The sequence below is a fragment of the Excalfactoria chinensis genome, chromosome 13, assembly GCF_039878825.1.
Source record: "Excalfactoria chinensis isolate bCotChi1 chromosome 13, bCotChi1.hap2, whole genome shotgun sequence".
Taxonomy (NCBI): Eukaryota; Metazoa; Chordata; class Aves; order Galliformes; family Phasianidae; genus Excalfactoria; species Excalfactoria chinensis.
This window is the reverse complement of record NC_092837.1, coordinates 4,485,828-4,507,884: the sequence shown is the minus strand read 5'-3', so window position 1 is coordinate 4,507,884 and position 22,057 is coordinate 4,485,828. Positions and strand designations below refer to the sequence as shown.

At 41.7% G+C, this 22,057-nt stretch overlaps 1 protein-coding gene across 1 annotated transcript; it reads left to right on the top strand.

The window, feature by feature from the left end:
* The first annotated feature begins 5,501 nt into the window (after window positions 1-5,501).
* GFPT2 (glutamine-fructose-6-phosphate transaminase 2) lies at window positions 5,502-21,711 on the top strand. The gene is made up of 19 exons (XM_072348180.1): window positions 5,502-5,647; window positions 10,134-10,241; window positions 10,670-10,768; window positions 11,429-11,554; window positions 12,105-12,163; window positions 12,695-12,829; window positions 14,345-14,406; window positions 15,258-15,337; window positions 15,612-15,729; window positions 16,441-16,604; window positions 16,717-16,812; window positions 16,923-17,020; window positions 17,346-17,466; window positions 17,708-17,865; window positions 17,994-18,108; window positions 18,718-18,845; window positions 19,486-19,653; window positions 20,050-20,211; window positions 20,850-21,711. The coding sequence occupies exons 1-19, from the start codon at window positions 5,641-5,643 to the stop codon at window positions 20,892-20,894; spliced, it is 2,049 nt and encodes a 682-aa protein (XP_072204281.1). The 5' UTR covers window positions 5,502-5,640; the 3' UTR covers window positions 20,895-21,711.
* Window positions 21,712-22,057: the final 346 nt, after the last annotated feature.

Sequence of the window (22,057 nt, the reverse complement as noted above, 5' to 3'; positions counted from 1 at the left end):
GGATTTCCGGCCTCTGCCCCATCTTAGACTGTAATCAGTATCAGAAGTTACAGGACGGTGCAAGAAATCCTTAACAGAAGATCTGTGAAACAACCCACAAGTGAGATGAGTTTCCTTCCAACCTCATCAGCTGTTGGACAATAGTATCCCATACCCACCATATTAAATGTTAATGTCTTTCTTAAAGCTGGGCAATCTCAGGTCACCTGTGGGTATTCAGCAGTGTTTGTGCATGAGGTTCTTTACTTTCAGACTCTTTTTAAACAGTGTAACACCACAGCTGCAGTGCTAAATACAGCAGTCCCTCACCTCTATTTTAACCATCAACAGTATTAAAAAGAGAAGAAGGGAAGTCTTAAGTTCTCAGTAGGTCACCTTCTGATACTTATCTTGAAATAATAAGGGCAGTGGATTTGAACGTGTGAGGTAAAGCCAGATGCATCTTGTTACATGGGCTGTTTGTAGACAGTTGGTTTGTTTTATCTGCATTTGGAACTGCAGATACGAGGAGCTCTGCAGAAGCACCTCATCTTCCCAGCACCTCGCTTCCCTGCCACTCCTATAGCAGTTTCTTGCAAGGCAGGGGTGGCAGAAGCCATGTAGAGGGGCGTGAGGGTGGGGGAAGCTGGGGTTTTATTCAGCCCTCCCCTCTCTTGCTGTGTGGATAGTGCTGGTATGTGTGCTGGAGAACAGCAGGTTTTGATTTGCAAAATCAGAAGCTCCTTGCCAGAGAGCTGTCTAAAGGGCAAACCAGAGGGCAGCCAGCAGCAAAACTATTTTCTAGCTTCAAAGGTGTTCCTTTCAAAGGCCAGTTTAAACCCTTGAAGTATGAAAGCTGAGAAAACAAATCAGGAGAAGAATGGAATGAGATTATTCTTACCAAAATAGCAAGCCAGGTTCATGTGCTTGGGAGCAGGAATTAACCAGAAGAGCGCAAGAGTTGCGCTTTACCGTGCTGTGCAGTGTGGGTGCAGATTGGGAAGCACTGAATTCCTGCTGTTGAGAGCAGCCTGCTCTGTTCCCTCCAACCCTACATGGTCTGTGAGATCCTATACTTGGGAAAAACACTGAGTGGCTCGGCCTGATAGCCAGAAATAGAGGGGCAGGGGGAGGCATACAGATACCCGTGTCCCTCAGTCAGCATTTCTCACTCCTGACCTAAGGACCACACAACATGCTGAGAAAACTAATCCTGCACCTAAAGCGAGCTCGCATGAAAAAGCTACAGAATGCTTCCAAGAGCTTCTTTTTCTCCCTGCCATCTCCCATTAAGTTCTTTGCAGCTCCTGCTATGAGGAATTTACATCAAAAACTCGAGGAACTACTTAATGCTGTTTAAAACCCAGTGCTTTAAATGGGTGATTATTATAAGCACCTTTGTGTTTTTCAAGTATTGCAAATCTAGCTAATTAGCCTGTTTGGCTTTATGTTACATGTGTAGCTCATTGTGGCATTTCTGCTGCAAAGCTGTCACTGAATGAAGTCCTGAATGCTTAATTCTCAGCCATAGGTATGGTGTTGATTCACGTATGTGTGTAACTCCTCCTAACATGAACTTCCAGTGTTTCCAAGCCAGCTGTTGGACTCATTCTCAAACAGTTTGAAAGCTGTTAATCACCATCATGTACTCTTAAACTGAAGGCACAAACTCTGACTTCCTTTGCCTAGACAAATCCAACATGAATTGCTCATCAACACCTCCACTGAGAGAACCATCAATGCAGCGAACATCTTCTCCTCTCCTTTTAGCTTCTCAGCAGAAGAAAGGTGCTGCTTTTACTTCAAAGCCCCTTGCTGATCATCTTCAGGACTGACTGTGGAGCTGGGCTGGATGCAGAGAACCCGACAGTGTCCTGTCCTGAGCATGCAGGCACTATGCCATGCACCACTCAGCTGCTTCGAGTGCCAGCAAGGTCAGCCCCCCACATTATTGTTTTTCCTCTATTTGCAGACCTCGGACAATTTAAAAGGAATGGCTGTGGGTTGACAGCAGTCACTCTGCCACCAGAGTAAGCAGAAATGAGTGGAAGAGATTGGATTAAGCTGGTAGCCCAAATATTCATGAAGATCTTGGAAGGAAGCAGCTCCATCCTGCACTGTTAAAACTGAAGCGATGGTAATAACAGCGCTCAGCTCTTCTCAACATTGCAAATATCATTCTTGGGAGAATATAAAGATTGCAGAAGGTGCAGGAGTCCATCTGAGGAAGGTGGTGGTGACCGGCAATGTACGAAGGCAGCTTTTGGTCTCTTGATTTTTACATTTTGAAGTAAGATTTGAGGGAATTCTCGTTACTGTTCCCTTTCTCCAATTTCCTTCTTCCTTGAGTTATCATTACTAACGCAGGAGCTGCTGCTGTTTATTTCAGTATGAATCTAGCTGCAGGTTATTAGCTCTCAGAATCTGCAGGCACCATTCATTCAGCAGCCTAAAAAAAGGTGGTGAACAAGGAGTTTTACCACCCAGCTCTGATGATGGAAACTGGAAAGAACTTCCATTTGCTCACCCTCCACCTTCTGCATCACACTCAGATGCACTCACTTGTGCTGCCTCATAGGATAGAGCTCAAGCTGAGCGCTGTCACCTAGTGAAAGGACCATAAAGCAGTCCAGTCAATTGCCTATCTGCTCCTCCTATTCCTCCTATATAGTTTTTCTTAATATTTATTGCATTTCTTCCATATCACAGTTCATTATTACTTCATCTGTCACTGTGTACTAATGACAATGCCTTGGTCCTTTTATTCTCTGGGATAACTCCGTATTTACTGAAACTCTTCAGCAGGAAGCCTAGTCCCTCCATGTCTAGTGCAGAAAAGAACAAGCTGCATAGAAATGTATCTGGATCTCTTGGTAATGCAAATGCAGTTTGAAATGTTTGTCCTCGAACTGCTGCTGAAAGCTCTTCAGGGCAGATAATGACGCTGTAGGAACTAGTATCAGCATTAGGCTCACAAACGACATAAGCAGGAATCCTTCTTTCCAACCCCATGTGGAATGATTTTCATTGCTCCTTGCTTTTGCCTAACAGCACCCCAGGCAGCTCCCTTGTTACTTGATGCTAAAGCAGGGATGTAATATTCTCCTTATTGTACCCTATTACTTCCTATGTTTATTTTTGCTCACTTGTGCAAAGACAGAAAAAAAGAGAGTAGCAGCTGGGCAAAAATTTCTATCTTTAGAGCATCGCTTTGTATTTGCATTCAGACTTTCATGTGAAATTGCATCACTTGACCTTATTCGCTTCTCAGCTGCCTGTCTCTTAGAGCAGAGAAATGACCACTTTTGAATGACAAACTCTGTGAAAGCACTAATTTTCTTAAGGAGTCTTCTAACAAGAACACTTCACCGGAGTACAGCAGAATGGAGACATCCTGCTCGTATTGTCTATGGTTGAGGATACTTTCACATGTTTTGGCTTGTAGGCTTAAGCAGGTTTTAATGAGAGATGGGATCATTTTGATAATCTCATTTGGGTGCTGCAAAATGTGTTCCTTCAAGCCACAGACCCATTGAAATACAGTATGTGTATTCTTTAATATGCTTCCAAAAAATCTTGGAGAAGCCAAATGGTATTAGACAGATAAGTCTGGGAAGTGTTGGCTGGTAGGTAATCAAGGCAGTCCATTAACCCACTAATCAGTGCAATTCAGACTTTTAGTTGAGTCTTTTTGTTTAGCATTCTCCATGGGAATATCACATGGGAAGATGAAATTTCTTGCATGAGTGAAACTCTGAGCTCTGATTTGTGAGCTTTGCTAATTAGTGCTGCAGTGATGTCTTTAAATAAAACCCCACAGCGCTGTTTTCCCACTGCCTGTGCCACGTGTTAGCTACCACCCCAGAACCAGCAGCAGCAGTGAGGTCTGAGCCTTCCCAGGTGCTGACACACCAACCCGTGAACAGCAACAAATTGAGATCAATGGTAGTTTAAAATAATTCACTGGAGGCCGAGGAGCAGATGGGCTGGCTATGAAGGAGGTAACCTTGAGCACTGGGAGAACAGCTGAAAGTGGTGAAACTTTGAGCTATTGTACATCTGTATTTGTGTATATTTCTTAGCCCCTGTGCTGGTTTTCTTAAGATCATAAGTTTGGTATAATTGAGTAAAATAATAATAATAAAACACTATCAAGAGCTAACAAGTTACTAAAACCCATGTTGTACTGAGAGCAAAAAAAAAAAAAAAAAAAAAGACCTGTTATTTCATATAAATAACAATGTCCTTTAATGCATGTGGCTGAGATGAGTAACTTCCCCTTCCATCTGGGCTAGGCCTGGGGAAACTCAAGACCAGAAGTTGCTTCAGAGGAGGAGCAAGGTGAGCTGAAAACAAGACAAACTGGAATGGTGTCAAAAGGACCCGCCTGGTGGCACAGCGGGGGCTGCAGTCATGGCAAATCAGGGCCTGGTTGGCCCCATTCTGAGGGGTGGATGGAAGGAAACAAAAGGGGTTTGGTATCAAGGATGCTGCACGCAGCTGTCCTGCACAGGCAGTAAAAATACGCGTAGATGTATTTCTTCTCGGAAGCTGATTTGTAGCAGTTTCTGATGGTATGCTGTTCTTTTTTTTATGACATCAAAATATTTTAAATCTTGTCATAAAATTGAAGTGTAACTTCCTTTTTAAGCTCCTGTTCTACATTAAGGAAGAACTGGGGCTTTTAATAAGTTGAAGTGTTGATGTTCTGATCTTTATTCTTTGCTCAACCTTACCATCAACAGCAGAAGTGACAAAGTTTGGCACAGTCGCTCCCTCTGATAAAGATTTTGTACAAAAAGAGATGTTAGATGAACTAAGCCCTTGCTTTTCAGTTTAAATACAGTGCCCTGTGCTTGAATTGTGTGTGTTCAAACAGCTGCCGGAGCTCCATTTGCCAGCAGCGTGGCAGCTCCCTGAGCAGCAGGCTGCAAAGCCCTCGTGCTCCGCTGTTCCTTTGCTCAGAAGAGGCTTCCTGAGATAAAACACCACAAATTTTGGTCAGAAAAGGCAAAGCTGTGCGGGTCACATCTGCATGGCTGGGCATCTTCATGCCCTGTCTGTGTCCAGCCCGAAGGAGCACAGAGCGCAGGACTGAAGCATTGGGAGGCTCTGCAGTGCTTTTCTCACAAAGGGAGCGATGGCAGAAGGACCACACAGCCCAGCTGGGAGCTCAGGCAGCTGCTGCAGGGAATCCTCGCCCGCAGGCCGATGGCCATCACCTTTGGCCCCTGTGGTGGCGATGAAGCGAGCTGCGGAGTGCTTTTAAATGCTTGTGAGCTGGCGAGCGGGCTGCAGAGCGCGGACGGCTTCCCCTGCGCAGCCGGGCGAGGGGCTGCCCATCCCGCAGGCACCCCGCTGACAGGAAGGCCGCCGAGCGGCACCGCGGGGCTCCGCCGCTTCCCCTCAGGCCCGCGCTGGGCCGGGCGAGACGCGGCGCCCCGGGCAGGGGGAGCCGGGCGGGGTCTGGGCGCGAACCGGAGCGGCCCTCCGCCTCCGCCAGAGCTCTGCCCCCGCCGTGCACCCGGATCGGGGCTCGGGCCCGGCCAATGAGCGCGGAGGCAGCGTGGCCGCATTATAAGAGGCTGCCGAGAAGGCGGCAAGCCCTCAGCCGGGCCGTCGGGTGGGAGCCGCGCTTCCTGTCAGCGAGAAGGGTTCGCCATGTGCGGTGAGTGAGGGAGCGAGAGGCGGCGCTGCGGGCAGCGCCAGCCCGGAGAGCCGCGTTCTGTCCGGTGGCTCCGCGAAGGGAGCCGGACGAGGGCTGCTTTGTCCCTTATGCATCCGCGGGACGGTGCGGGGCGGAGAGCCCCTGGGAGGGGGCGTCCATTTTGTGGGCACGGGGAGAGGGGGCGAACGGCTGTGGGGAACGGCCCCGGGCTCTGACGTTACGGTGAGCGCTGCTGCCTGCTGTGCTTGCCGGGGTGAAGCTGTGCGCCCAGCCCCGGGGAGAGCCTGCGGTTTGCAAACAAAGGCGGTGATGGAGTCTCATTCTTAGCTGGTGAGAGTTTATCCACCTCCCTTATCTCGTGAAGACAGAGAAGATCCTATCGGCATCCGGTGTAGGATTGCTCAAGGTGTGCCGTGGGTGAGATTAAAAGGGCACAAAGACCGCTAATGCAATATATTCCGGTTATGAGGGAAGAGGAAGCTGAACTTCACCTGTCCCCTCCCTGAATCTTCCCCTGAGCCTCAGAGGGAAGTTTTTTGTTGAAAGGAGAAAAAACTGCGCCTGTCATTTTCAGCAGTCATGGACAAAACCTTCTTTGTGAGGTGCAGGCTGACCTAAAGCTGGCTTTTCCCCTAAAAGTGTTCTTTTTGAGTTAGATAGCTGTATCTCTACCTCTGTGTTCTCTTTGTAACCTCAAAAAGCGAGTTGCCTCAGAGCCTTTCTCTTGAATGGGAGTAGGAGGTGTCAGCTAGTACCTACGTGACCCAGTGGCTGTCCCCAAAGCCTCAGGTGAGAGATTGGCTCTGTGCACACCAAAGGTATGGGCAGTAAATGAGGCGCACCGTGATGGTGTCAGAGACTTATGGTTGGGAAATGAGGGTGTTAACGCCGTTCAATGAGTTTGGTAGATCAGTGAGCTTGGGGTGGAGCGACTGACTCAGTGTGGAATGGCACGGAGCAGTAATTCACAAAGGCAGTGAAGCCACAACGTTAGTTTGTTCCATCTGTGTCTGGAGATCCGCCACCTTCAGCAGTAGCAAAATGGGCAAATATTGCAGAATAGGTGAGAGCAAAAAGCCCCGGGGAATCACTGGTCTGTTCCCCAAACTTTTAAATCTTGGCCCATTTAATAAGGTGGTTGTTAACACAAAAGCTGTGCTGTAATCCCCTTCCTACACTGAATGTTCAGAATCACAAAAAATAGTTTAAATAGGAAGGGATTGATTTAAAGATCTTCTAGCTTCATAGGAAGGGATTGATTTAAAGATCAGCTGCAGCTGCTCTGATGTAGAAGTTTTTGAGGTTTAGGAGTAGAAATGTCCTGTTATGTTTCCTCTTGCTTTAGGTAGCACAAGAAGGTTTGATGCCAGTGTTCACTGTTTTGAAAATGCATAAGTCCTTAAGCACTGAAGTACTGACATACACATGCTCTTCAGGAAACGAAGATGAGATGTTATCATGCTCATGTATCTAAAGGCTGGGTAGCAAAACTATGCAGATTTAAAAATAAAAATAAAAAAAAAAATGGGAAAAATATTCTTAAAACTGATTACCTATTTAAAGATAAATCATTTTGTCAGGATGTGAGGTTGTGTCTGGGATTGCTACAGAGCTGTTTCTGGCATTGGTGCTGTGCTTACCTCATTAAAGGTACCCATTTATTTAAAATAATAATAATATTTTCTGCTCAAACTTCAAGCACAGGCTGCCCCCTTCTTGATTTTGGTGAAATCTTGCCATTGCAAGGATTCTTGTGGAATTTTCCCACAAAAAATACTCAGTGAACGTTTTTTTTTCCTCCCCTTCTTGGTGCTCAGCTTGCAGTCCTGAAGGGGGAAACTTTGAAGTCATGGTGTGCATGCAAATGGACATCCTTGCTTTCTGTGTCTGTAACAACCCTCTGTTTTGAGTGTCTGATCCTGAAGGTAGGCTGTGTTATAGTTGACGTAGTTTCTGCTTTTATGCAAACTGGGTAGTAGTGGAAAGTTGTAAACCAGGCTCAGCATTGAGGTCAAGAAAGCAATGCCCTGGTAAAATGCTCCTTAAGTCATTTCATTGGAGTATGTGTTTGTTTGTATCACTTAGGAAAGTATTACGTTGCTTGTGTTGTGCCAGCACTTGATGTGTATCGCATCAGTATTGCATTAACTTAGAGAACACTTGGGTCTTTATTGGGGAGAAGCAAGCTCTGGAAATGGCCTCCAACAGCTTGGGGAGGCTGTTATAAAGGGACTTGTAGCATCACAGACCTCTCTTTATGATTCATCAAGGATTCAGTCACACTGATTTGCTTCCAGGAGGAGTTTAGCTATAAGAGCTCTTTATCAAATGTTGCTTCTCTGCGTGCTGAGCAGTGTACTTTAAATCTAGTCAAAACGATGACTGAGTAGAGAAGAAAATAGGCTAGTGGGTATATTGTGAAGCAGAGGAGTAGCAGAGAAACAGTGCTGAGAGCAAGATTGATTTCCTTTAAGTCAAAGGGTCTTAATGTATTTCTTGAGAAGTCAGGCTGCAGTTATTGCTTTTGTTGTAATGGCCCCAGTGACTTCTGAGCCTCCCCTGGTTCACGTGTGTGAGCTCAGCCCCAGCTCCCTGCAAACAAGGATCCCTTTAACAATCGCAGCACACTGGCAGCATTGTGAGGATGGTCCCAAAGGAAGGTTTTTCCTGGAGCTCTGCATCGTCCAGGATGCCACATGGAACTCACAAGCCCGATGCGTCCTAAATACATTGTGAAATCTGGCCTAGAAAGTAGAGCTGAGTCTGAAACGAGGTGTGTAGCAATGTTTTGGAATGATGTTGAGAAATCTGTATTGAAGAATGCTGCTCTTGAGGTTCGTGGTTACTGCCAGAGAACGGTAAATGTCTGTCTGGAAAAATGATCAATAAGCTCTCAGTCTAAGGTGGCTTTATATAACTGGAGGCACACTTTTTCAAAGCATCCATGAAGAACAGTATTTTGCTGTTCAAATTCCCCAATACCTCTTTAAATGCCTTTATATCTCCATTAATGTTGGGCTTCTAGAAACAATCAGGCGAAGATCCTCATAAATCCTACTTCTTAAACAGAAATCTGTGTTCCAGCCTCTAATCCTTCCAAGATAAATGCAGAGACCAATGTAACAGTCCCTTGGTCTCCCTGTCAGATCAGCAGCATTCGTGGCCTCAGACCAAGGAGTCCCAAATTCCCAACAGTATGTATGTAGAAGATTTATTGGAGCATCATTGTAACTTTCTTCCTGCTGTAATTGAAGGGGAAAAGGGTGTTGAATTTCAAACAAAGGCTTTTTCTATTTAAAATGCTTGTCTCTAAACTGCTTATCTGTTGAGCTCTTCAAGTCTGGCTTTTGTGAGCTTGAAACGGTGAGATCAGACTTCTCTGTTGTACCGGAGTGCAGATTTACAAGGGTTAATATCAGGGCATAGTTTACCTTTATAGATACGAGCCCCATGGGAGGTACTGGGCAGAGGAAATAAATGGTTGTGCTTTCCTTTGCAGGTGATGCTTTTTTTTGTTAAACCTTTTCTAAAGATAAAATGTCACCGCAACAAACTCAGTTTAAGAGGGAAAAAAAAACCCATTGTGTGTATGAGGGGGGTGGAGAACCCCAAAAACCTAAAAAAAAAAAAAGCTGCTTCTTGGTTGATGAGTGGCCTATTGAAGAGAAGCAAGGTCAGACGTGCGGGCTCTGTCAGGCTCCTTCTGTTTGCCAAGTAGGCAAGGAGGGAGTGCGTGCCTTTCCTGTGCTGCCTCTGTAGGAGCTGAGCTGAGTGATGTGGGGCAGGCGAAGGGATCCGATGTCTGTGCAGGGTTTGGCAGGCAGCTTTGTGTGAGGCAGAGCCAGGGGTGAGCGCTTGGTTTTTGGGTGAGCCTGTTCTGCATCTTCTGTTTCTTTCCTTTGTTGTCTTATCCTTTTGACTTCTGCCCTTTCTTTATATTGGCCTCCCTGTTCCCTTCCTGCTGAAGTGGCTGTTGTATACTAGATTAAGCTGGAGCCTTTCAAAAATAGTGTTGTGCCTTAGTACCTACCCATGGGTATTTAGGGCTGTGCCTTTGATTACAAAAATCGCCTTGTGGTAGGGCTGCTGAATATGTGCCTTCTTTGGATGTCTCGTTTTAGATTTGGATATGAAATAGATCACGATGTTCCCATTTTCAGCTGTGGTTTTCATGAAAAGTAGAATTATTTTATTTTTTTTTAAGCTCTCTCAGCTGTTTAACTCCTGGTGGGTATTATGGGAAGAATAAATCAGCCAGGAAAGTTTGTGTTTGTGATCGCTGTGATACTCCTGATTCATTTATTGTGTTTGAGCTCTTGCAATTTAAAAACCCATTAGCAAGAATTGCAGTAAATGAGAGGTGGTATCCTCCTAGGGCCTCTCTGTAATGCTGATAGTAAAGAGTTTTAAGCTGTGTTTGAAGGTATAATGACTAAAAACAAAATCTGCTTTTCTTAATCCTCCTTCCGCTTTTCTCTTTAAACAGGAATTTTTGCTTATCTGAACTACAGAGTGCCTCGGACTCGGAAGGAAATCTTTGAAACCCTGATAAAAGGATTACAGAGACTAGAATACAGGGGATACGACTCTGCAGGTAAGTTTAGTCCACCTAAGCAAAGTAAATGAGGTGTGAGGAAGAAAACTTGAGGGTCATTTTGTTTGTGCCTCATTGTTTTTGGTACATGTAAGTCCTAGTGAAAAGGTGAGGAAGCTTGAACTTTTAATTTGAGTTCCCTAATTTTACCAGACAAAATATATCAGTGTATCCTCAAGCAAAATTTGAGATGACCCTTGTGCTTTTTTTCATCTGTGCAGTGGTTAGATGTCAACCTGGTTTGATTTTAAGTGATTTGAAATCAGTTTGATTGGAACATACGCAGGTCTAGTGACAGATTTCTCTGGGAAGGATAGTTTTCGAATAACCACTGCATCTGCATGTGCTCAATTGTATTTTTCTCAGCTCTTTTCTCATCCAGTGTATTTCATGCTTTCAATGGCACATGTGTCTGTCCCATATTACAGGAGTGGCAATTGATGGGAATAATAATGAAGATAAGGAAAGGTTTATCAAACTGGTCAAGAAAAGAGGAAAAGTAAAAGCCCTGGAAGAAGAGTTGTACAGTAAGTGCCTTTAAAAATACCCCTTTACTTTGGCCATCCAGCCAGGTAATATCTGCATCTCAGCAGAAAGTTGGACCGTGAAGTTTGCTGTTATGATTTTGTAGCAGAAATAACCACATTAGGTAATCTAATGTTGGTTAAATAGTCTGCACTTGAAAAGCAATCCAACCTCTAGATACCGTGCTGTGAAATTATCAGTCTACTTCCCCTCTCGTTTAGTTGCCTCTTTGTTCAGTACTTGGGCTCCCTTTGTGCTTTACTTTGGTGATTTCTGTCCTTGGTAGCTGAAATGTCAGAACATGGACTCTGACAGAATGTACGAGCATTTGAGCAGCTGGCTGCTATCACAATCTGCTTTGTGCTGCGCTTCCATCTGTGAAGCTGTGTTTTAATAAGTTTATGTTATTATTTGTAGTAATGAGTTCTGTTGGTCTAGCTGTTAGTATTGGCTGAGAATGCTTCAGTCTTGCCAAACAAACTTTTAATCATGGCCGCCTGAACTATCTGAAGTGTAATGTCAAGTAAGCAAATGGTTTTGTATCCAGGAGATAACTTTTAGATTTTTTGCTGTAGGAATTCTCCTAGAGTTTTATTTATTTTGTGTGAGTGAGAGACAGACTCAACTTTAAATATTGAATCAGATGAATTTCTTGTGTACAGAACAAGATGGCTTGGATTCCAAAGCAGATTTTGAAACGCATTTTGGAATTGCTCATACTCGCTGGGCGACCCATGGAGTACCAAGTGCAATAAACAGTCACCCTCAGAGATCAGATAAAGGGAACGGTATGTATCCTCTGCAGCACTTTGAAACTGTAAGGATTTAAAGTCCTTGAATCTACATAGTATAAATACCCTAAAGCAAGTAGGAAAAGAGGCTATCTATGTCGCATACTAGGGCTAAGTTTTTGCTGTTCTACTTAGATTAGACACTTGAACAATAATATAGCCTCTTTTGAGGCTAAAGTAGTTCTGTAAAAAGCTTAAGAGGTCTGTTCTTTGAAGACTGATGCAAGTTAGTCAAAGGAAAACATTCTGTTTTAAAAGATAAGGAAGAGCTAAATGCATCAGTATTGTCATGGCTGGAAAAGATTGATTTAAGGCATGTCTTGGTGCTCTTCTCTTGGGTGTATAGTTTGGAACAACTGTTGTATGCCTTCAAAATTCCCAAGCTTCAGCTTGTTGCTCTGTACATTAGAGTAGGTCCAAAAAGGATAGCAGGTAGTTTCTAGTGAACTTCTAAGCTGTTTTCTCAAGTTGTGTATTCTGAATTAAATATCTTAGTTTGCCATTACTTATGTATGTGTATTTAATTATTTCTTTATCTTTCTTTTAGAATTTGTTGTTATCCATAATGGAATCATCACAAATTACAAAGACCTGAGAAAATTTCTGGTAAGTCTGTGGCATGTTGATTCTAAAGCTGAAAGTAAATGCCTCACCATCTGCTGTTTGGTCTTTCATGACTGTTAGAATTTTAATTCAAGGGGCTTGATGTCCGCTATAAAATAGTAGTGTGAGAGAGTCTAACAAAGATGCATAGATGGTGAGTTGCAGTATGTTCTTGTAACTATTCATGCAAAGTAATTACCTGCAGAGTAGCATTGTGCTCAAATTGATGGAAAGCATGTGTGGAGTGGGCTCCCTCCTGTCTTGTTGCTTAACAGGTGCTAAGCAAGTGTTTCTGAGAGTGTAAGTGATGACAAGACAGATCTGTATACTTTGTAGTGGTGTGTGTGTGTGTATATATATATGTGTGTGTGTGTTTATCTGTATGTGTAGATAGGTATGCACATATATGTGTGAACTACTCCAGTGCAGTGTTCTGAGCAGTCTGTTTTATTGTGCCGTATCTGGTGAGAGACAGATGAAGTGTTTCTTGCCTAAGGATCTAATCATCTTTTACTTTCCTATGTGATGTTTCAGGAAAGCAAAGGCTATGAATTTGAGTCTGAAACAGATACAGAAACAATCCCTAAGCTGATCAAATATATGTATGACAACAGAGAGAGTGAAGACACCAGCTTTTCAGCCCTGGTAGAAAGAGTTATTCAACAGTTGGTAAGTGGGAGGTTCATTTTTTTTTTTTCCTCCTCTACTGAGTGTAAGTTATTTATGATGTTCCTTAGGATTCTGCATTTATGCCTCAGCTTCCTCTGCAGGATTCCTTAGAAGATTCTGCAAAAATTGCTTTTTGGCCTCTGAAGAATGCCTAACAGAGCAAGAAATCAGATTAAAAATTTGGGAACTTCAAAGGCTTTTCAGTGCTAACTTCTAAATTGCATTAGAAGGTGGTGGGTGGCTTTGGGGTGTGTGGATTTTTTTGTTGTTGCTGGTTTTTTGGGTTTGTTTTAACTTTTTAGTTATAAAAAGTTTTAGTTGTTTGTTTGTTTGTTTTTTTATTTAAGAAAGAGGTTATCATGGTTTTTGAGTGAAGCAACTAAGTTTGAAGTAACTGATGGACCCTCTGGGGCTTGATATCTCTCACAGAGGATGGCATGCATTCTTAGACTATTCTGATCTTTTAAAACTTAAATCACTGCTGTGATTCAAGTTTGTCTGATAAGATGCCTTGGCTCCCAAGTTTGGAAATAGATCTAAGAAGCTGTAATGATTCATGGCGTAGCTGGTTCCCAAACTGTGAAGTGGTAATCTACTGTTACTTCACTGTGAATGCTTAAGATCTTTGATAGATGCACTGCAAACTTGGAGAAAGCTTGCTTTGTTTCCTACCCCAATCTCCAAGCACATGGTTTCTCTCCCCTTCCTGCAGTTCCTTACACTCTTTATGACCTCTTCCTCCTCTCTAAAGCAGCTCTGTAATATTCCAGTGGGGCTGGAATACACATGAAGCAAAGGTCTGTGAGGGTCAGGAGGGAATAGTGGTGCAGTAACCTACTTAAGAGAAAGGCCAACTTTTATCTGTCTGCAAGAGTAAGTGCAGAGTAGTCTCAGACTAGAGCATTGTAAGAGGAGTGAGCATTACCATCTCTTTGCAGGGTGGGAGAGCTTTTGTTCTTTTCTTCTTCACTTCTCAGTTTTGCAAGCTGCATTAATACTGTGGAGTTGTTGATTGTCTATTCCTGTTTCTGTTGTGGGTAAGGGGATTTGGTGGTTCCTTTGTTTTGGTAAATGGGTTAATAAGATTTTGCTGCTGAAGCTAGAAGTAGTGGCTGCAGAATTTTAGTTTAAAATGCATGATAGACAAACCTGTGTGTGCATATTCTTACTAAAACTAAATTTGTAACTCAACTGTTATGTTAATTATCAATAACTCTCTTGAGATTTCTTTAATTCTTGTATTGGAAGGTATTGTTTTTATTTATAAAACGAGACAAATTATCTTGCCTAAGTGCTTGCTTCCTGATCTTTCAGCTGTTCCACTGTTTGTTAGCTTGCTCTGCTACATGAGCAGTTCCTTTTAAAGGTGCAGTCTGCCCTTCAGGAAGAGATTCCTGATAGTACTAAGAGCTTTCCTTTGGGCCCTCCTCAGGGAGAGGGGCCCCAGTGATATGAGGCACGACTAATTGAGATAAGTTGTTCAGGATTTTTTTTTTCTGTCTCCATGGTTTCCAGGAAGGTGCTTTTGCATTGGTTTTCAAGAGCATCCATTATCCAGGTGAAGCTGTTGCTACCAGGTTAGTAAAAGCCCATTTTATGTGTAATTCATGCTGTGTTAGGTTAAAAACGTTAAGACTATGCTAGTATTTCTGCTTCATCAAAAAGGGGATGGAAGGCATAAGGTACAGATTTATTTATTTAATTTCAATTTATTTTGAAGATAAAGACTGTTTTGTAATACAACTGGAAAGCTCATTGCTTCTGTGGTCTAAAACGGGGCTACATTAAAGTAATGAAAAAGCCAGCTGTGTCATCACTCTAACTGAAAAGCATCTTCTGAACTGAACTGTTTGACATGCAGTTGGAGTTTGGGTTTTCAGGAGCGAGAGGCTTAACAGGAGCTAAACTTGTAATCTGAGGTGTTGAGAAAATGAATTACTTTTGTATTCCTGTGAGATTTTTTAAAAAATAATCTCTTTAATATGGCACGTGACCTATATAATTCAAAAATTATCTTAATATCCTGCAGTTTCAGAGATTCAGTCGTGGTTGACAGTATAAAATGCTCAAGGGTGGAATAGTATTTTAATAGTAAAGAAGTGTTGCTAGTTTGGTTTGGAGTTAAAGTGAGCTTTATTTAAAAATGGTACTCAAACTTGTGCCTTTAATTATATCTCCCTCTACCCGGATGTAGATCATTGGGAAGGAATCACCAAAGCATGTGGCACTTAGTCATATAATAAGCTTTGGAGAGTCTTAAATAAACCAGGTTTATACAGTTTCTGTCATGTAATAATATTATGGTCAAAGTTGGGGAGGATCTTCCTATTTAGGTTAAATGGGACATTGTCTTTTGTCTTCACAGTTTTCCTTTAACTTCTCTGCATGCAGCTTTCTTTGTATAAACTTGGATGTTTTCCTTTTGCAGGAGAGGGAGTCCTTTGCTCATTGGAGTTAGAAGCAAGTACAAGCTTTCCACTGAACAGATTCCTGTTTTATATAGAACCTGTAAGTTGATAAATCTAGTTATGTTGTTTCTAAGAGCTAAAATTTTCGTTACTTTTTAATTGGAAACAAATTTAATTAGGCTTTGTACTATAAAATTACCTGCTGAAGCTCCAAATGTTTTATCTGAAGGTGTTCTATTTTTGTGGAAGTGCTCCCTTCCCCTGAAAAGTATTTGCATAACTGTGCAACTGTGGTAACTTTAACCTGTAAAGTCTGTAATCTCCAACTTGAATAAGTCTGGTTTTGCTTTTAAAGTGCCTCATTTTTTCAATAGGCAACATTGAGAATATGAAGAACATGTGCAATTCACGAATGAAAAGACTGGACAGCTCTACTTGCCTTCATGCTGTTGGGGATAAGGCAGTAGAATTTTTCTTTGCTTCGGATGCAAGGTAGTAAAGTACTCGAACTCCTCTCAAAGAACTGCTTTTGCTTAGGAGTGAGATGGTTCTGGAAATCTGATGCTGTCTTGTTGCTGTGCAGCTCTGTTCTGATAGGATAGCTTCTTATCAGAGTTACTTCATTCAGCCTGTGAGATAAGACAATTGAGTGATAGAGGCTTGACAACAGCATTTGAACTGTTTACTGGTGCAGCATCTGCAGATTAACTCCTTGCCTTCTATGTAAAATGCATCCAGTGCAGGAAGGTAGTACAAATAGCCACGTTCAGGCATTTCTTTGGGTGGACTATAAATAGGTGTTGTTTTTGGCATTTTAATCCAGCTATCATCTGGGATATCAGAGGAAGAAATAGTGGTGAAGTTCCAAACTAAAGAGGAACCCAGGGTGTGGGTATACACTTGTCTCAAAAGCAAGATCCTGACCTTGGGGATCTATCCAAGATCATAAGAAGCAAAATCATATTGGCACAAATTTGCTGAAGTGAGTAGCTGCGCTGGAGCCTCCTGCTCCAGTTTCCTGTGAGAGTGCAGGAGAAGCAGCAGATGGAGCCATTTCCTTTGAGATGACTCTGTAGATAGGTCCAAAAGGAAGATAGAAGTGGGGCTAGACATGCAGTATGGCATATTTAATTGCTTTGAGGAGTGCTGCTGCCACCTCTTACTGAAATGTCAGGTTTGTCTTGCTTTTGTTTTTTCCTGCAGTGCTATCATTGAGCACACCAACAGAGTAATTTTCTTAGAAGATGATGACATTGCAGCAGTAACTGATGGGAAGCTTTCAATTCACCGTCTGGAGCGTTCAGCTAGTGATGATCCTTCCCGAGTCATTCAAACCTTGCAAATGGAACTGCAGCAAATCATGAAGGGTGAGCTGAAACATGTAAATGAGTGCCCATATTCTCTTTGTAACTGTAACAATTCGCAAATAACAAACTATGTGAATATATAAGCATGACCTTGTAATGTTTTTCTTAACAGGTAACTTCAGTGCGTTCATGCAAAAGGAAATTTTTGAACAACCAGAATCAGTTGTCAATACTATGAGAGGCAGGGTGAATTTTGAGAACAGCACAGGTAACTCAGACCAGGCATTCAAGCTGCACTGAGCACATATGATTTTAAGTATATTAACTGGAAAATACAATACACCATTGATACATGCTTTTTCTTTTGTTTAACTACAGTTCTGCTGGGGGGCCTGAAGGACCATTTAAAAGAAATAAGAAGATGCCGAAGACTGATCATTATTGGCTGTGGGACCAGTTATCATGCTGCAGTAGCTGTACGTTCAGCCTTAGCTGTATCTATACCTGCTAGTTGCTGGGCAATTAATAGAACAGATCTTCATTTGCTTTTCCTTCTGTACCACAAACTTTGTTTTTCGTTGAGGGGTTACAGCATTTGTTTAATCTGCCTTTGTGCCATGTTATTTATTAAAACTCCAGTGCTGTTGTCTACCATGCTAGAAAAGTAACTTTTTTTCACCTTGGTGAGATCGAGCTGTCAATTTTTGTAGTAGGAATCAATTCAGATTCTTTCTCACTCTTTCAATGTCAAGTATTTATGGGTTGTGATATTAACAAATATCATGTATTGTTTCATTACAGACTCGGCAAGTACTGGAAGAATTAACTGAATTACCCGTGATGGTAGAACTTGCTAGTGACTTCTTGGACAGGAACACACCTGTGTTCAGAGATGACGTCTGCTTTTTTATAAGTCAGTCAGGTGAGCTGTTTCTGCTGTTTTACTGAGTGCAAACTAAAGATAAATGAAAAACAGTGTTATTACTTTATGAATGTTGCAAAGGAGGATGATTCAAATATGTAGACAATAGGTCAGTGCTGAAATGTTTGTTTTGAGCAGGGATACAGTTGTTCAGAACACAGAGTAAGTTCTTCTGTAGTATTTCTCAGGAGATGTTGCTATCTTATCCACAACTTTAAGTCAAGTTGTGAATGTTTTCCAGGTGAAACTGCAGATACACTTATGGCTTTGAGGTATTGTAAAGAACGCCGTGCTCTAACAGTTGGCATCACAAACACAGTTGGAAGCTCAATATCCAGAGAGACTGACTGTGGTGTACATATCAATGCAGGACCTGAGATAGGAGTGGCAAGCACAAAGGTAACAGCTGTTTGGTGTTTGATTTTCATACTTTACCACTGTGTAATCCAATTATAGTTTTAATTGTAGCACTTCAGATTGAGATCATACTAATACACTTCATGCTAAATGTTCTGTTTTGTCTGTAGGCTTATACCAGCCAGTTTGTGTCTCTTGTGATGTTTGGCCTCATGATGTCTGAAGACAGAATTTCTTTGCAGAAAAGAAGAAGGGAAATCATTAGTGGACTAAAATCATTGCCAGGTATATTGATACTTACTTTGGGTTTCAGGAGATCTTATTTGATGGATAATATAGAAATATAAAATTCTACTCAAAAAAACCTTTAAAAAATATTTGCTTCACTCTTTCTTTCTCCTTGAAAGTTAAGTAGTATAAGAAAAATAGGCTATTAGCTTCTACACTACTTGCCAGTTTTACAAATAGACTTCCAAAAAACTTGGCAGGAGGATGAGAATTCCAGTAGGATAGCTTTGTTTGAGAATTATTCCTTGATCTCCTACATGCGTAATCTAAAATTTATAATGCCTTTCACTTTAAACCAGTATAGATGAAACAAAACTAATCCAAACTGACTTTAAAAACAGATGTTTGGAACTTCCTTTAGTATTTCAAATGGGATGCACTCTGCTTAAACTAATAGTCATCTTAAATTTGTTACTCTACATAAGACTGGACAAAGCATGTTTAAAGCACCGTCGAAACTGTAGAGATAGAAAGTTAATGCTTGAATTATGTTAAGTGTATTTGTTATAAGAAGCGATTAGAGTATCATACTACAAAAAGCTAGGAAATACTATTTTCTTGAAGTTGATGGAGATTTCTATATGTGCTTTTTATGTGCTCCAATAGAGATGATTAAAGAAGTCTTGTCCTTGGATGAGAAGATACATGACTTGGCTCTTGAACTATATAAACAAAGGTCACTGCTGGTTATGGGTCGTGGATATAATTATGCCACTTGTCTGGAAGGAGCTCTGGTAGGAATCTCTCAAAGTCATTGGATGCTACTTGAAATGAGCTTTTGTTTCTGCAGCATTTTTTTTTCTCATATTTATTTACAGTTTAATTCTGCTGTTGTAAAACTGCTGCCATGTATGACTAGAATGTTTAATCCTGTTGGACTGAACACATACATAAGGTGAATTTGGTGTCATTCTTAAATACACTTAAGGAGTGTATTTAAAAAAAGAAAATTAAAAAACCCTACAAGTTAATAACACTTAAAATGCTGGCCTGTTTGAAAATGTCCTCCTAAAACACCACATTCAATATGCTGGAGTTCAGGCAAGATGTTCATGCAGGAAACTGCTAAATTAATTACAAATATCCTCATGTAATGGAGCTATATCTGTCTCTCATAGAAGTTAGAAATGTGGTGTTAGATGTTAAGCTCTTAAAAACTCCTGTTGATTAGTCCATTTAATTGTCTGCAAATGCACGTGCATGAGCAAGCTCCATTTCTACTGGCAGCCTGCTGGAAATCCCAGTGTACAGGAGTGCCTGTTCTAGCCTTGAAAATAGCAACTGTGTTTGATTGATGGATGTTTTGCTTCTTGCAGCTTTTATTTCTAGTCTAATTTACTTCCAACTTTCTGGTATTTGCATTTCTTTCATTAGAAAATAAAAGAAATCACCTATATGCACTCTGAAGGTATCCTAGCTGGTGAGCTTAAACATGGTCCACTAGCCCTAATAGATAAACAAATGCCGGTTATCATGGTCATAATGAAGGATCCTTGCTTCACCAAGTGCCAGAATGCTCTGCAACAGGTCACAGCTCGACAGGTAAGCTGTAAAGTAATGCAGTGTTGTAGGGAAGGAAATTGTGCACACTGGATTTTTGCTGAATACGTTTCAGAGGCAGGATGTGGTGATGGCATTTCTTTCTACTTAAAAAGTTATGAATAAGGTGCTATATTAGCATTGCAGCTTGCAGTTTAACACCAGTAGTGATAAGTGGTTGCATGTAGATGTTTTTTGGTCTGGAATCAAAGAGAATAATGTTAAAGCTGTACTGATTGTTGCGTGAGATTTGAATGTTTTTAGTGAATGGCAGAACCCATTATGTAGGACTAACATTATCCTGGTTAGCTATCTTTGTTAACACACTACAGATATGCTGTGAACTAATATATCCAAGCAGCTCTAAGCTAGCTCTTAACTATAGAACTTTATTTTCAGGGTCGTCCAATCATCCTGTGTTCTAAGGAAGACACAGAAAGCTCAAAATTTGCCTACAAAACCATTGAGCTGCCTCATACGGTTGACTGCCTTCAAGGAATCTTGAGTGTTATTCCTCTCCAGTTGCTTTCATTCCACCTGGCTGTTCTCAGAGGATATGATGTAAGTGCTTTCTGTGTATAGCATTCCAGTTAGAGCAGTTTTGAGCTTCCTCCTACCAATGTTAAGGAAAATATAAAGTTATATGGCATTTCTAACAAAGAACTAGAGTAGTTGCTGCAACTGGTACTTATTGTGGTAGTAGAGGTGGCATTTCACTGCCAATTCTTCAGCCTTTTCTTGAATTGGTGTGGATGGTGGTTCTAACAAATGTAAAGATTGTTTGCTTAGTTTGATTCGTGAAGAACGCAGATAATATGTTTTGGGAAAGCTGAGCATTGAAATGTGATATTGCACTCTAACAGAGAACAGTTTATTGCGTTGTATGGCTTAGTCTGTTGACTCTGTCTAGGTGTGTCAGTTTGGTAATGATGACCCCATTATTGGAAAGGCATCCTGTGCAAAACAATATATTCAGATTTGCTAGGAGGTTTTTGCAAGTAAGGATGAATTCAACAGTGAGTTGTGTACAGATCTGTACTCTTTTGTGTGCATTAACGTGTCCAGAATAAAGCAGAACTCAGTAGGAATTCTAAATAAGCAAAGAACACCAAACCAAAACAGCACACAAAGTGAACCATCCAAAGCAAGAATGCCAGTTGTGTTCTGTCACATACTGAAAGCCTGTCTTTTCATTCTAGGTGGATTTTCCAAGGAATCTGGCCAAATCAGTTACTGTAGAATAACAGCCAGGAACAGTGGATATTTTTGTCATCAGACTCTGTGTTCTGCTTGTGGAAATGTGTTGTTCTGAATCAATAGGTTCACATTTTTCAAAGGGAAGGAGAGTGATAACTGGCAAGTGTCAGAAGGATTTCTCTTGCAGCTTTAAAAGCTTCCAATGTGCCTTGTTACCCAAGTGCTTTTGCTCACAGCAAATGTTTAAGTCCCAAAATTGCCAAAGGATAAGATAAAAAAAAAATCATTGTTTACACATGATATACTGAATGAACTTTTCTACTGTGCAATATATATATATATACAGCTCTCTTCAGAGTAACTGTGAACATTTTTTTTTAGCCTTACACTACTTAACTAGTTTTAAAGATAAAGTATTTATAAGTCCAACTGTATAGCTTTTCTTAAGTTATTTTTTTAGTACGTTGCTTACCGATAGCATTGGTACTGAGCCGACATGCTCAGCGCTCATTGTGTACAGTTTTATAGGGTTTTTCTACTACAGCCTCAAACTGGAAACTGGTTATATATCCTCTTCCTCCCAGCTTCTTGCCCACCCCCTCCTATGGTTTGCATCTGGTTTGGATTTCACCACCTTTTGCAAAGTGTTCCTGCGGCTGTAAATTCTCAGCTGTGTTTTCAGCTCCTCCCCCTGCTTTCAGCTAATGCCCCGAGAAGGCCCAGCAGCGTTTTGTGTCTTATTGCCTGCCTTGGACAGGGCAACAAAATAAGGGAACTTCCAAAATAAGGGGACCTTCCAAAAGGTTTTTATGATTGAAGTGTGTACAATGTCATTAACATGCAATTAAAGAAAATATTATACAGATTCTTCTTGTTTTGGGGCTTTTTTATTTTCCCCTCCCTTAGTCATTTGTATGATATGAAAGCTGCAGCAATGCTCTGACACCAGAAGGAGGAGGGCTGTTGTGTTCCAACAGTCAAGAACTGAACATCACCATATAAAAAAGCGCACATGCATGGCATGTATGTTTGGTACAGAGAACTAACTGCAGCTGTATTGGAATAAATGCTGCTGTTTTGCTGTGGTGGAGAGGCAGTCCCACCCTGCAGTCCCACCCTGCTGTCCCAATTCGCTGCCACCGCTGCCGTGACCAGCGCTGCTGTGTGGTGACGTCAGAAGAGCGGTGCCAAGCTGACGTACGGTGATGAC

Bases quoted from the DNA above. Each gene is read 5' to 3' on its own strand.
- GFPT2 (XM_072348180.1), top strand. The intron at 15,730-16,440 runs GTAGTAAAGTAC...TTTTTCCTGCAG, and splicing joins TTCTTTGCTTCGGATGCAAG to TGCTATCATTGAGCACACCA. The intron at 16,813-16,922 runs GTAACTCAGACC...GTTTAACTACAG, and splicing joins GAATTTTGAGAACAGCACAG to TTCTGCTGGGGGGCCTGAAG.